At 41.3% G+C, this 16,282-nt stretch overlaps 2 protein-coding genes across 2 annotated transcripts in view; one reads left to right on the top strand and one right to left on the bottom strand.

Annotated features, from left to right (window-relative positions):
- Window positions 1-10,514, top strand: LOC309806967 (mRNA turnover protein 4 homolog). Its single transcript, XM_082626082.1, has one exon. It carries the CDS (start codon window positions 1,885-1,887, stop codon window positions 2,602-2,604), a length of 720 nt encoding a protein of 239 aa, XP_082482208.1. The 5' UTR covers window positions 1-1,884; the 3' UTR covers window positions 2,605-10,514.
- Window positions 9,015-16,282, bottom strand: part of NIT2 (nitrilase family member 2) — a 20,551-nt gene continuing 13,283 nt past the window's right edge. Inside the window, exons 7-10 of the mRNA XM_082626081.1 lie at window positions 15,674-15,752; window positions 13,844-13,942; window positions 11,025-11,080; window positions 9,015-10,689 (exon numbers count right to left, since the gene is read on the bottom strand). Of these exons, the coding sequence (XP_082482207.1) occupies window positions 10,598-10,689; window positions 11,025-11,080; window positions 13,844-13,942; window positions 15,674-15,752 (326 nt within the window). The 3' untranslated portion in view covers window positions 9,015-10,597. The remainder of the gene's footprint in view (window positions 10,690-11,024; window positions 11,081-13,843; window positions 13,943-15,673; window positions 15,753-16,282) is intronic.

Raw genomic sequence — 16,282 nt, forward strand, 5'->3', positions numbered from 1 at the left:
TACATGACAGTAATAAATTCTGCTAGGCCTTGAGTAATAATTAGGATTTAGGTAAGGAGCTTTCTAGAAGATGGGCACATCACAAAACAACACACACAAAAACTAAGTTAAGGGACGTTATGAGTCTGAGCTGAAAATAAGCCATCCAAGTTAGATTCCAGCAAGATGAAGCTGTTTTCTTTAAACTGGTTAGGAGACACCAATAGTGGAACTACCTGTGTGAGGATTATCAGCATATACTTAAGACCATGCATGTAGATGAGATTACATGAGGACAAAAAGGACTAAAATAAAACTGGGAAACATCAACATCTAAGGGACAAAGTTGGCAATGAAAAAGTGGTCAGAGACACTAAGACCAAGGTCACGTTGATGGTCTTGCATTTCAAGAGGCCAAATGGACAGGTCTGCAAATAGATCATTAGTAGTCTTTGCCAGAGAACTGTAACTAGAATGGTGAGGGGAGAATCTGTGTAAAAGGGTCTGTAAAGTAACTGAAAAACAAGAATTAACTGCTGAGTAGAAATGACTCCTTTAAGAAACGGGGTGAAAAGAAAAGTTTTTTACAGGATGGCATGGTTTTTGTTTTGTTTTGAGGGAGAAACTTTCAGAATGATCCTACAGATACAATAGTAGTTAGAATAGTTGCACACAAAGGAATGCATTTGTAGGGTTTAAAATATTTCAGGAAAAGCTAGGATCACAAACTGCACCTTGCTCACCATGCTCCGTTGTTCCAGATTCCTATTCATTTGGTGAACCAGCTACCAAGTAATCATTGAACAAGAGGTAATGTCCTTGTATGTATGTGTTTTTAGTAATTTGTAGATCTGGGGCTTAATTTTTTACTTCCTGATTTTAACAAGACCATTTTTTTTTTCCTAAAGTCTCTTCAACAGCTATTTTTTTTTTACTTACCCTCCAATCTTCACTCAAGAAGAAATAGACCTGAATGAAGATAATAATTTGACAAGAAACTCTGACACAAAGGTGTTCATAAGGCATAAAGGAGAAAAGCCCATATTAAGCCTGCCACCCTGGCAATATGTTTGGTGAGTGCAGACATCACAGAACACATCTTTTTCCTTTCCATCACCTGGCTTTATCAAACCCATTCACCACCAAAACCTATACAGCAGTGCTTAAGGAGCAGCATAAAAGACTTAAAACGTGCCAGTGGAGCAGGACATCTGCCCAGAAACCTAAACTTTTAAGAAATAGTAGCTGATAATGTTCTAAATTTGATGAGAACTTAAACCCAAGGATGCAAGAATCTCATAGAACCCCAAGCATAAGACACATGAAGAAAACTACACTAAAGCACATCCTATGATCAAATTCCGTAAAATCAGTGATGAGAAAATCTTAAGACAGAAAGAGAGAAAAAGACATTACAAGAGGAACAACAGGTACAAATGACAGTACACTTCACCTCTGAGAAAGTAAGCCAGAAGACAGTAGAGCAAAATACTTTAATTATTCAAAGGAAAAAAAAAAGGTGAATCTAGAATTCTATAATCAATAAAAATACATTTTTTAAAATGAAAGCAAAATAAAACTTTTTTTCAGACATACAAAAGCTGAAAGAATTAATCACCAGCAGATCTACACTACCAGAAATGTAAAAGGATGTCCCTCAAACAGAAGGAAAATGGATCTATTCTAATGAAGAGTACTAGAGATAATAATGTGTTGGTAAACATAAAAGACACCTATTTTTAAAATCTCTTTAGAAGATTACTGGCTGTTTAAAACAAAAACAGCAATGTGCTGTGGGGTTTATATATATGTTGAAATACAAAATATGACAATAAAAAAGTGAAATTAAGTATACTGCTAGTAAGATCCGTACATATCAAGTGTTATACTGGTGGCTGCAGCGCGATGCCCAAATCCAAGCGCGACAAGAAAGTCTCCCTCACCAAAACCGCGAAGAAAGGCTTAGAACTGAAACAGAACTTGATAGAAGAGCTTCGGAAATGTGTGGACACATACAAGTACCTCTTCGTCTTCTCCGTGGCCAACATGAGGAACAGCAAGCTGAAGGACATCCGCAGTGCCTGGAAGCACAGCCGGATGTTCTTTGGCAAAAACAAAGTGATGATGGTGGCCCTGGGTCGAAGCCCATGTGACGAGTACAAAGACAACCTGCATCAGGTCAGCAAGAAGTTGAGGGGTGAAGTCGGTCTCCTTTTCACCAATCGCACTAAGGAGGAAGTGAACGAGTGGTTCACGAAATACACGGAGATGGACTACGCCCGAGCTGGGAACAAAGCCACTTTCACCGTGAGCCTGGACCCGGGCCCCCTGGAGCAGTTCCCGCACTCCATGGAGCCACAGCTGAGGCAGCTGGGCCTGCCCACGGCCCTCAAGAAAGGTGTGGTGACCCTGCTGTCCGACTACGAGGTGTGCAAGGAGGGCGATGTGCTGACCCCGGAGCAGGCCCGCGTCCTGAAGCTTTTCGGGTACGAAATGGCCGAATTCAAGGTGACCATCAAGTACGTGTGGGACGCGCAGTCCGGAAGGTTCCAGCAGATGGGAGATGACTTGCCAGAGAGCGCGCCCGAGTCGGAAGGAGAATCAGAGGAAGACGACGACAGCTGACGTGCACTTGGGATGGGACCTCCGGGCCTGCTCCAGGTCTTGACTGGACGGTGTGGGACTGCCGCTGCCCTCTCAGGGGAGCAGCCGTGTATTTTGCTGTGAAGGCACACAAGGGAGGGTGACAGGGACAGGCTATTCTATAAATAGTGAAACTTTGTCAGCAGGGTGTCTCCTGCAAAAGGGACTTTTCTAGGAAAAAACCCTTGGGTTTGGGCTTTGGTTTGGACCCCCAGGATTCTTAGTTCACCTCAAGCCAATTTCCAGCACTGGCTCCTGTGTGACCACTGGCCGGGCGGCCCTGGAAGCACAAGAGGAACCGCCTTCTCCTTTCCTCTGGCCTTCGGCGCCCCTGGCTTGAAACTGGGATTTGTTTGAGGAAAACAGGCACCCTGCCTGTCGCCCTCCTACCCCTACTCTCTATTCTCTTTCCCACCCCCAACCCCCAAAACCAGGGCCGAGAAACTTGTGGATGACCAGGAGGTGTTGGCTAAAGCAAGAATAAAGCCACTGCCGAAACTGAAAAAAAAAAAAAAAAAAGTGTTATACTACTTGAAGGTAGACTGACAGACATGTTAAGGATGCATACTACAAACCCTAAAGGAACAATTAAAATAACACCACAAAGAATTATCATTTATAATCCAACAGAGGAGACAAAGTGAATCAAAGAATGATATTCAGTTAATCCAAGGAGAAGACAAGGAAAAAGGGAACAAAGAACAAATAAGATAAATACAAAATTTTTAAATGCAACTATATCAATAATCACATTAAATATAAATGGTCAAAAAACCCCAATTAAAAGGTAGAGAGTATCAAACTGGATAAAAAATGTATGACCCACCTGTATGGTGCCTAAAAGAAACCCACTTTAAATATGAAGAGACAAGTAAGTAAAAATTAAAAGAACTGATGGAAAAATATATCGTGATAATACTAATCAAAAGAAAGTTGGGGGCCTCCCTGGTGGCACAGTGGTTGAGAGTCCGCCTGCCGATGCAGGGGATACGGGTTCGTGCCCCGGTCTGGGAGGATCCCATATGCCGCGGAGCGGCTGGGCCCGTGAGCCATGGCCGCTGAGCCTGTGCGTCCGGAGCCTGTGCTCCGCAACGGGAGAGGCCACAACAGTGAGAGGCCCGCGTACAGCAAAAAAAAAAAAAAAAAGAAAGAAAGTTGGACTGGCATTATTACTATCAGAGTCCCTTTAGAGCAAAAATAATAGTTATTTCATAATGAAAAAAGGGCCAATTCATCAAGATAACATAACAGCCCTAAATAATGCACTAATAAGACAGCTTCAACACATCTGAAGCAAAAAATGAGAGAACTGTAATGAGAAACAGACAAATCCATAATTATACTCAGATATCAACACCCCTCTGATAATAACTGATAGAAAAATTAGAAAATGACTACAAATATAGAAGACTTAAAAACACTATCACCCAATATGACTTAATTGACATTTACAGAACACTCCACCCATAGTAACAGCAGAATACACATTCTTTTCAACTGCACATGAACATTTACTAAGATAGAGCATGTTCTGGGCCATAAAACAAATCTCATTAAACAAATTTAAAAGTGTTCAAATTATACAGGTATGTTATCTGGCCACAATGGAATCAAATTATAAATCAATAACAAAGATTTGGAAAATCCCCAAATATTTTGAAATTAACATAAATAATAACCTTTTGATAAAGACGATGTTAAAAGGAAAATAAGACAATATTTTAAACTAAGTGAAAATGAAAAAGATTGGGGATGCAACTAAAGCAATACTTAGAGGGAAATTTATAGCATTAAACAACTTTATTAGAAAGGAGGAAAAGTCTTCAATGACCCTAAGCATCCAGTTTAAGAAACTAGAAAAATAAGAGCAAATGAAACCCAAAGTAAACAGAAGAAAGAAAATAAGAGCAGAAATAAGCAAAATCAAATCTGAAAAACAGATAAAAGTCAATGGGACCAAAAGCTGGTTCTATTGAAAGATCAACAAAATTGATAAATGGCCAGAATAATCAAAATTAAGAGACAAGATACAAATTACCACATAATTCTCAGTCCACTGAAGAGAAGGAAATACATCCTAAGTCATTCTGAGGCCAGGAGACCCTGATTCCTAAACTAGACACAGGTATTACAAGGAAAGAAAATTGTTAAAATGTAAGCAAATCAAACCCAGCAATTTATTTATTTTTTTACATAAAGCAGAGGGTTTTGGGTTTTTTTTTTAATTTATTTATTTTTGGCTGCGTTGGGTCTTTGCTGCTGCTCTAGTTGGAGCAAGCGGGGGCCGCTCGTCGCAGTGTACAGGCGTCTCATTCAGGTGGCTTCCCCTGTTGCCGAGCATGGGCTCTAGGCACACGGGCTTCAGTAGTTGTGGCACACAGGCTTCAGAGCGCAGGCTCAGTAGCTGTGGCGCATGGGCCCAGTTCCTCCGTGGCATGTGGGATCTTCCCAGATCAGGGCTCAAACCCATGTCCCCCTGCATCGGCAGGCGGATTCTTAACCACTGTGCCACCAGGGAAGCCCCAGCAATACATTTTAAAAGAAACTTAATATATTATGGTCAAGTAAAATTTATCCCAGGAATGTAAGGTTGGTTTATCATTCCAAAATCAATATAGTTCCCCATATATAAACATAGACTAAAGAAGAAAAAAGGTAAGTTTGTCTCAATAAGGCAGAAAAGACATCTGAAAAAAAAATCCAACATCCTTTCCAGATAAAAACTCTCAGCACGCTAGGAATAGAAGGGAATTTCTCCAACCTCATAGAAAGCGTCTTTGAAAGACTTAAGTGCTTTCTTGTAAGATCAGGACCAACACAAATACGTTCACTCACTAGTCTATTCAGAACTGTACTAGAGGTTCTAGCCGATGCCATAGGCCAGAATAAATAAATAAGTAAATAACCAGATTGGAAAGGAAGAAGCTTATTTATTTTGTAAACTGTATTTGCAGACATGATCATCTATGTGAAAAATCATATGGAATACACATATAAAAAGCTGCTAGAGTGAATTTAGCAAAGTTTCAGGATAAAAGACCATATACAGAAATAAACTATATTTTATACACTAGCAATGAAAAACTAGAAATGTTTCCAAAACAATACTGCAGCATCAAAACACTTGTAGTCTTCAGGAATAAAATGGACAAAAGATTTGCATTACCTTCATACTGGAACTAACAAATGCTGCTGAGAGAAATTAAGGAAGGCCTAAATAATTGAGATATCTCATGTTCCTGAGTCAGTCATTCAGTATTGGTAAGACTGCAACTTTCCACCAAACTGTTCTACAGATTCAATGCAATCCCAGTGAAAACCCTGACAGGCTTTTTTTCTGGGGAAATTTACAACCTGATTCTGAAGTTTGTATGGAAATACAAAAGACTTAGTTTAAACCATTTTGAAAAATAAGTTGGAGGGCTAATACTATCTGACTTAAAGACTTACTATAAATTTACAGGGCTTCCCTGGTGGCACAGTGGTTGGGAGTCCCCCTGCCAGTGCAGGGGACATGGGTTTGGGCCCTGGTCCAGGAAGATCCCACATACCGTGGAGCAACTGGGCCCGTGAGCCACAACTACTGGAGCCAGTGTTCTGCAGTGGGAGGGGCCGCCACAGTGAGAAGCCCATGCACCACAACTAGAGAAAGGCCCACGCGCAGCAGTGAAGACCCAGCGCAGCCCAAAATAAATAAATTTTAAAAGAGGCAAACCATTTAAAAAAAATAATAAAGTTACAGTAATCAACATAGTAAGTTACTGGTGTAAAGATAGATAGATAGATTAATGCAAAAGAAGAGACGAGTCCAGAAATAGATCAAGATACATATGGCCAATTCGTTTTAATAAAGATGCCAAGGCAATTCTGTGGAATGACTGGATAGCTATAAGCAAAAAAAGAAAAATCTTGACCCTTACCTCACACCATTTACAAACAATTACCAGTTCAAAATGGGTCATACCCTGAATAGCCAAAGCAGTCTTGAGAAAGAAAAATGGAGCTGGAGGACTCAGGCTCCCTGACCTCAGGCTATCCTACAAAGCTACAGTAATCAAAACAGTATATTACTGGCACAGAAACAGATACACAGATCAATGGAACAGGAGAGAAAGCCCAGAAATAAATCCATGCACCTATGGTCAATTAATCCATGACAAAGGAGGCAAGAATATACAATGGAGAAAAGACAGTCTTCAATAAGTGGTGCTGGGAAAACAGGACAGCCACATGTAAAAGAATGCAATTAGAACATTCTCCAACACTATAAACAAAAATAAACTAAAAATGGATTAAAGACCTAAATGTAAAACCAGATACTATAAAACTCTTGGAGGAAAATGTAGGCAGAACACACTGACATAAATCACAGCAGTATTTTTTTGAATCTACCTCCTAATGAAAATAAAAACAAAAATAAACAAATGGGACCTAATGAAACTTAAAACCTTTTGCACAGCAAAGGATACCATAAACAAAATGAAAAGACAACTCACAGAATGGGAGAAAATACTTGCAAACAATGCAACCAACAAGGGATTAATCTGCAAAGTATATAAAGACCTCATATAACTCAATATCAAAAAACATACAAACAAAAAACTCAATTAAAAAATGAGAAGACCTGAATAGACATTTTTCCAAAGAAGACATACAGATGGCCAAAAGGCACATGAAAAGATGCTCAACACTGCTTATTATTAGGGAAATGCAAATCAAAACTACAATGAGTTGTCACCTCACATGGGTCAGAATGGCCATCATCAAAAAGTTTGTGAAAAAAAAAAGTTTGTGAGAGAGTAGCACTGACATATACACACTACCAAATGTAAAACAGATAGCTGGTGGGAAGCAGCTGCATAGCCCAGGGAGATCAGCTCAGTGCTTTGTGACCACCTAGAGGGGTGGGATAGGGAGGGTGGGAGGGAGGCTCAAGAGGGAGGGGATATGGGGATATATGTATACATATAGCTGATTCACTTTGTTATACAGCAGAAACTAACACAACATTGTAAATCAATTATACTCCAATAAAGATATTAAAAAAGATTAATAAAATAATATAGTTTTTAAAAAGTTTACAAATAATAAACGCTGGAGAGGGTATGGAGAAAAGGGAACCCTCCTACACTGTTGGTGGGAATGTAAATTGGTACAGCCACTATGAGAACAGTATGGAAGTTCCTTAAAAAACTAAAAATAGAGCTACCATATGATCAAGCAATCGCAGTCCTTAGGCATTTATCTGGAAGAAACCATACTCTGAAAAGATACATGTACCCCAATGGTCACTGCGGCACTACTTAAAACAGCCAAGACATGGAAGCAACCTAAACGTCTATGGACAGATGAATGGATAAAGATGTAGTAAATATATACAATGAAATATTAGCCATAAAAAAGAATGAAGTAATGGCATTTGCAGCAACATGGATGGACCTAGAGATTATCATACTAAGTGAAGTCAGCCAAAGACAAATATCATATGATATCACTTATATGTGGAATCTAAAAAACATGATACAAATGAACTTACTTACAAAACAGAAACAGACTCACAGACTTAGAAAACAAACTTATGGTTAAAAGGGAAAGGTGGGGGGGGAGGGATAAATTAGGAAGTTGGAATTAACATATACACACTGCCATATATAAAAGACAATCAACAAGGACCTACTATTTAGCACAAGGAACTCTACTCAATACTCTAATAATCTACGTGGGAAAAGAATCTGAAAAAGAATAGTTATATGTATATGTATAACTGAATCACTTTGCTGTACACCTGAAACTAACACAACATTGTAAATCAACTATACTCCAATGTAAAATAAAAATTAAAAAATAAATAAAATGGGTCATAGACCTAAATTCATGACAAACTTTATTAAAAAAAACAATTGGCCTTCATGAAAATTTAAAACTTTTACTTTTTAAATAATACTTTTAAGAAAATGAAGACTTTTTTCCCTCAAACTTAGAGAATATATTTGTAAAAATTAAAACCTAACATAGAACTTTTATCTAGACTATATAAAGACCACTTACTAATCAATAAGAGGATAAATAACCCCATAAAAATAGGGGAAAAAGATACGAACAGACACTTCGCCAAAGAGGATATACAGACAGCAAAGGAGCACATGAAAAGATGCTTCAGCATCCTTAGTCATTAGGAAAATATAAATTAAAGCTATAATGAAATAACATTACATGCATATTAAAATCGTTAAAATTTAAAAAGCTCATCATACCAAGTGCTGATGAGGATGTGGAGCACCTAGGACTCTGACAGACTGCTAAGTAAAATGGCACTGGCAGTGGAATACACATAAGACCCCACCATTCCACTCCTAGACAGTACTCAAGAGAAATGAACAACTTGTACAAAATGTAGCTAGCAGCTTTATTTGTAATAGCCCCAAACTGGAAACAATTCAAATGTCTATCAACAGGTGAATGGATAAATTCCAGTACATCCATACAATGGACTACTAACTCAACAATAAAAAAGGAATGAATTACTGAAGCACACACACGGATGAATCTCCAAATAATTAGTGAGTGAGTGAAAAGAAGACACAAACAACTACAGTATGATTCCACTTTTGGGTAATTTTGGAAAATTCAAACTAATCTGTAGTGACAAAGCTGATCAGTGATTGCCTGAGGATGTGAGGAGTAGCCAGAGAGATTATAAAAGAGCACAAAGAAGCTTTTAGGGGTGGTGGGTATATTCATTATCTTGATCGAAGTGGTTTCATGTATATACATGTCAAATTTTGCCAAATTTTACACTTATTTTTAAGAAGTCATTTGCCTTTTTCACTGTAGAACACTTCTGCGTATACAGTGCTGGTTAAACTGCACATGATAATGTCATCATTCTTATAGATGATGGGATACGTGTTCGTGTATTCTTTTGTTTTAAATTTTATTTTCTAGTACGGCAAATATCTACATATATGTAAACAGTGGTGTGCTAGAGTAGAATTGCACCAGCTCACAAGAGCCAATCAAGCACATCTATTCCCAGCTCTGTGTTTAGATGTGTTACACTGATAGCTTGAATTTGGCAGTAAGTACACCATGGAAATTGGCAAATGCTACTATAAAATCGACTTTTTTCAGACAGCTGGTCATTAAACATTTACCAACCCACCACTAGCTATAACATACATAAACCTCAATGGAATTCTTAATTTTTAATTACATAAAAGGATTCTGAAAACCATTAGGCTAAAAACTTACCTTTATCAAGCTAAAAGTGTTACTAGGGAGAAAAGCAAAAAGAAAAAGAGACACTCACCCCTATCAAGAAAATCTTTTGCAGAGACTCACACTTCAGTTGCCTTGACCAAATTATGCTACTGCCATTCTCCCAGGGGGCTCATTATTGAAACAGTGTTTCCCCTAAAACTAAGGGGGTCTTAAATAGTTAGCTCCTTCCTGAATTTGAAGAGCCCGAAGGCTGCTAGGAAAGGTGCTGCCATCTCCTCTAGCCAACACCAAGAATCCATCACCTTGCTTTCCATAGCTACTCACAGACCAAAAACGTAACTTTAAGGTACTGCTCAAAGAACAAGTTTTCTACGTAATGGATTCCAACTCCAACAATCAGATAAGAGGTTCATGACACAGATATATTCGTATCTGGTGAATCAACCATCAAGGATACCAAGATCTGATACTTCTACTAACTGCTTTGAGATAACCTGAATATGGAAGACTTACAGCCATCCCCTTGCCTTCTGCTCGTCTATGCCTGCCTGAGTCCTTTTTGACTATTTAATATGGTGTGGAGAATACCAGCATCAGTTGATGCTCCACCATCTCAACAGAGAGCTTCCCTATCCAGGAAGGAAAAAGGCTGAAATAAAAAAAAAAAAGAATCTCCATTAAAGAATTCAGAAGGGAGTTGATCATGTTGTAGAAACATATCTTCCTGTTTCATGACACACTGGAAACAAAAACATTAGGGCTTTTTCGCCTCCACTGCATAGAGGTCTGAGCGCTTCTGGCTAAAAATGGGGATTTGCTGGCGTATTTCAGCCAACTTCTTCAGGTCTGCAAAAACAGAAAAGTGCACTATTAGTAAGATGTAATTCCTTACCGACCAACGGGAATTTCTTCCCCAAACAACCAGAGCCTCAGCAAGTAATTTGCTCACAGGCCTTGTCTGGAGGCACAGACAGCCTGGCACTGCCCCTGTAGTCATTTCAAACCAAACCAAGAAAACTCAGGCTGAGATACAGCCCTGGGGCTTGGCCAGAGAACCAAGGATAAATGAGGAGGGTGGGGCATAAATGAGCCCCTCCAGGTGACAGGGTGTCACAGCTATAGAATCTGGCCTCAGAGAATGGGGACACAAGAGACCTAAACTGTGCCAGAGCTAATCTTACCTATGTCTGAATACACGATCATTTCTTCAGTGCCAGCTTTGACGAGGACCTCCCCCCTGAAAAAGATTCAGGGCAAGAATGAGTGGATTCTCTGATGTTTGCTGATATTCAAGGTCTCTGTTTTTCCTCCCCATCTCACAGGCCAAAGGGGAAGGAATCTGAGATTTAAAACAAGAAGGTAGGGGCATAAATTCCTGTTCTACCATTGAAGTAGCTGTGTGGCCTTGTGGCAGGTCATCTGGAATCTCCATTTCCTAATCTATAACGTGGAAATATGAGCTCTGTGAGGACTTGGTGAGAAAATGATGGAGTATATTTTGTAACCCACAAACTGCTAGGGAATGGTAATTATTCTAAGATGTGATGGAAGAAATTTTCACATAATGAGGTATGGGGAAGTCATTCTGGCTTATACATCATTAAACTTTATGCTAACTAGAACAGCCTGTCTTGTGGCCTATCACACATACATTGTACATCTGCTTTAACTATTAAAGAAAAGGGTGCACTGTCCAGAAGTAAAGAATGTTCGTTCTGAAGATGGAAATAAATGCCTCCCTTCCTAAGACATCAATGCTAATACTCTTTCTATATAAGGCTCCCTTCCCAAGCACCAAGGCCATACCACTTGCTGTATACATGCTGATCTTTTTTTTTGAAATCTTGAAAGAATGTACACCTGTTGTGTTTGACATTCCTTGTTCTGACAAGATATAAAACTGTGCCGCAAACCATGCTTCTTCAGAACAGTTCCTCAGAGCTAAGTTAGAGGCTGTCTCAAGGGCTACAGCCCTCAGTTTGGCTTGAATAAAACTCTTTTCTATTCCTATTATAGATTATTCATTATTTCTGTCGATGGATGTAAACATCTGGGAATAGAGACACCTATAACCAACAGGAAGCTCCATCTGTCCCCTCGTGAGTACATTCAAGACCCCTTTACAAGGGTAGTCTGCCTCTGTTTCTTCACACCTCCCAAGGCTGCTACCCAACCATGCGGATGGTGAGACTAGGCCTGGGCAGGGCCCAGATCTGCCTGGATCTCTGGTCTCATGCCTGTGATCCCTGGATCCCTATGTTAATGGCTTTCAGGTTTTGAGGGAAAGGTTTCAACCTATGGGGTCTGGGTAGAAGTGGCAGAACCAGGCCCTGGCAGGAACTCCACATTGGAAACAGCAACACTCCATCAATCTGAGGAAAAGCTGATTTGGGAAACTCTTTCCAGTGCTGAGGCTCTTGGCCCAAAAGAGAGCTTCAAAAACATATCTTTGAAATGAAATTTCTCCAAAGCACAAAACAAAGTAATCTAATACAACCAACAATCTGACATAATAATTGGTTCCATCTACCAGATGGCCACAAATTTTTGGCACAATGAGCTACAAACACCATCATTAATGCCGTTTAACTGAATCCTTATCTAGTCTCTTCTATTTCTTCCCCATTTGCCCTGGCGTTCAAAGATCTCCACGATAACCCCAGGCACCTATCCCAATGCTGATATAAGCCAGAGGGCTCCCAAACCGAACGGGGGGAATTCTAAAAAGGAAGAAATAAAGGTAAATCTTATACAACTACTTTGTGTCAGAGCAGCCAGCTTGATCAGTAACAGAGTTCATTAGGAGAACCAGCTAGGGAGCGGAGCTGCCCAAAAGGTCAGGAAGCTGATCACGAACATCTGCAGAGGAACTTGAGTCAAGTTTAAGAAAACTCTGAAGCCAACTCAATCCTTCCAGTCTTTCAGGGCCTCCCGAATCCTAGTGTGCAAGAGGCTCACTGCGACTCTCTCGCTGGTCACATCTTCCACGGCCTTCCCCACCACACACTTTAATCTGTGGGTCCTGTCAAGTCAGCAAAGAGAAACTTTAGGAACCCCACAGTGACATTTAAGCCTTTGCAGCCTTGTTACTGGTATATTTATCCTGAAATTGTAGAAATACGTATCTGTGTGTGTGTGCTTGTGTGTCTGTAATCATACAGACATATGAGAAGTAGTATGGAATAAATCTCAGTTCTGAATTCAAACAGAGTAGGGGCTCTACTGCTTATTGCTAAGACTCAACTGAGACTGCCAACCCAGAGCCCTTGTGCCTCCACCTTCTGCTGAGCAGGGAGTCAAACAAAAGTCTTGGATCCAAACACCAGTTCTAGCCACTTTATCCTGTAAACTTCAAGTCTACCATCTATAAACTGGGCTAAATAAAGATAAGTCCCTGAGAGTTCACATTGAGATAATGTGTGTGAAAGTACTATGTAAACTATACAAATGCCAGTAAGATACGTCTATTGACATAGGACTGTGTATGTATCTGGGCAGACTTCCATGCTGGTTTTTCACTAAGTAATAAAATGCTTCTCCCTCTCACAGAGGACAAGTTCACAGCTCCCCTTAATTCATCCCATCCTCCACTCTCCTCTAATCATGCAGGGAGCAAAATCCTCAACCTGCAACTCATTCCTGCCCTAGGACCATTGACCCAGTCTAAACTTTAACCAAAAGCCAAGAGTTTGGGAGCCTCTTTTACTAAAACCACCCACCCGTGACTGCTGCCTTGTTTCCAAGTTTGGTTGACATTAAAAGTCACTTAGAAACTCAGAAGAGGGCTGAGGCCAAGCACTCAGTCAGGAGAGCAGGACCGTTTCTCTCTCACATGGTTTTCAAGTGGAAGCTTCTCTCACTGAGAGACCTGGAGACCTGGCAGGCATGTGGGGAGATGGGGGTGGAGGGAGGGGCGGGACCAGTCAGGAATCAGACAACCACTTGCCCAGGTGCCGTCTCCCGAGCTCCCAGTGAGCCTGTCCCTGTGTAGCCAACTCACCAAGGACTCACAACGGTGCTGTGTCCCCAGGCAACATAGGAGGCTTTGTCATCCCGGGCAGGAGATGCTGTGGCCACGTACACCTGATTATCAACAGCACTGTAGTTAATGGACAGAAAAGAGGTAAATTATACAGTGATTACATAGATCTGTGACTTTTTATCCTAAGTGTACAGATCCTTCTTTCAAACACTAGGATAGGACAGGCTGGTTCAGATGTAGAAGAAACATCCAAAGCCACAGAACCCTCTCTTCGAGAGATCTTACTGCATAAGCCAGTTCTCAACTAGAGCAATTCTGCCCACCAGGGAACATGTGCCAGTGTCTGGAGACATTTTTGACTGTCACGACTAAGGGATTGCTATTGGCATCTAGTCGGTAGAGGCCAGGGGTGCTGCTAAACACCCTGCAATGCACAGGCAGTCCCCACACCAAAGAGTCATCCAGCCCAAGATGTCAGTACTGCCAAAGCCGAGAAACCCTGGCCTGAGCCAACCTGTAACGTGTAAAGAGCAGAGCTTCTCTGGTTAATGCAGTCAAGGTGGCCAGAGAGAATGGACTGGCCTTGCTCTGGGACAACACACCTTGCAGGGCTGCAGGGCCCTTCCATGCCAATGTGGCAGCCCCATCATCTCAAATTAGGCAAGAATTTCGGGTGGCAGCCTGGGTGCACCAAAGCCACCTGACCCAGAGCCCTCTGGGCTCAATCAACAGATTCATGGCAGACCATCCCAGTCTCTCCCAAGCTTTTCTTGTTTTCAACAAGGCAGCGTTTATTAATACTCATGGGTATCATGTACCCCTACCCCGCCTTCCATCACGCAACCAGCCAAACACTTCTATATCCCCTTCCAATAAAAATTACCATCACCTCCAGACATGAGCTAGTGGCTACCCCTGGGCGGAGAGAAGAGGGTACTGACTGGGAAGGAGTAAAAGAGAGCACTGCAAGGCACTAGAAATGTTCAAGATGTTGATCTTGGTCACAGGTGAGTACATATGTAAAAACTCACTAACCTGTAAACTTAAAACTAGTACACTTTTCTGTAAGTATATAACACCTCACTTTAAAAATCTTTTAATGAAAAAAACTGTCATCTCTGAGCAGCATTTGTTTTGCGGAGCACTTTACACAGTCACACTCCTTTTCCCTTCATGTTACACTCACCTCTGCCATCTGCCCTTCACCACTCCTCAGCCTCAGGGGACTAGGGAAACAGCAACTGTGACATGCACAACATAGCTGTGCAACGCTCAGGACTTAGAGGTTAGAAGAACAAGAAGTTTTGACGAGTTTCTTGGCAGAGTGCCAAGACCAGCAGGACACTATGGAGGACGGAGTAGGATAAACATCCAATCTGAGCAGCACAGGGTTGTGGGGTGCAGACCACAAGTCTCTCCCTAAGGCTCTCAGGCTAAAATACCCCTGCCTTTTCCTTGGCTTCGGACACATACATTCCGTGGGTCTCCAATTCTCTGTAAAAGTTGCTGGCAACTGTATCAGAGACACCAATCCATGCCTGAACACAAAAGAATGAAATTGCTGCCCACCTGATGCAGTGAATGCTCTTCAAAATTCAAAAATCACAGTCCCCAAAATCCACGAGACTGGTGCTGTGGCTTCTGAGGAGAAGGTGCCCTACACTAAAAGCCCTCCTTTTGGACTGGAAGATGAAAAGAGTTACCTTTTTGAACTGCATTTGGATGCCGGGGCATTCTGAGTCAGAGGCAGCATTCCATACGGGGAAGGTTGGTGCTTGCACCAAACTGAAAATGTTTCCACAAAGAAACACTGAGACTCCTGAAGGTATGCTTGAGATGCTTTCTTACCGGCCTCGCTGAAGCAACTCCCAGTGGGCTGGTCCGGTGGTCAAATTAAAAGCTGCAGGATATACCAACAGCTGGCAGCCTTGGGGAGAGAAAGGCCAAAGAAGAGCAGATGCAGGTAGACACCCAACCACACTAGCCCCTCCCTCTATTCCTTACCCAGCAGGGACCAAACTCAAACTTCCCCAAGCATAAAAAGATTCAGCCAAGTCAGACAGGGTCAGCAGCATTACGTATGGCTCTAAATTCCTCTGGACACACACACACAAAACACATACACACAAGAAAAGTGGTATTGACAACCAAAACCACATGTGACTTTGCTTTAAAAAAGTGGAGAACCTGTCATTCGAATTCCTCTCAGCATCATGTGGTCAGCTCCCATGGCCAAGGACCATGTTTTGTGATGCTTGTCAACTGAAACGAGGGGCAGAGTAGGGGCTCTACTGCTTATTGCTAAGACTCAACTGAGACTGCCAACCCAGAGCCCTTGTGCCTCCACCTTCTGCTGAGCAGGGAGTCAAACCGTTTGCACCCACTTCACTTTCACCAACAGATAAATTGGAATCAGAGTATCTTTGGCAGTCTAGTAGGGATGCTAATATTTGTTGA

The sequence above is a fragment of the Mesoplodon mirus genome (genome assembly GCF_964341445.2).
Source record: "Mesoplodon mirus genome assembly, chromosome: 6".
Classification (NCBI taxonomy): Eukaryota; Metazoa; Chordata; class Mammalia; order Artiodactyla; family Ziphiidae; genus Mesoplodon; species Mesoplodon mirus.

Excerpts from the sequence above, each read along its gene's own strand:
- LOC309806967 (XM_082626082.1), top strand. The coding sequence starts at position 1,885 with ATGCCCAAATCCAAGCGCGACAAGAAAGTCTCCCTCACCAAAACCGCG.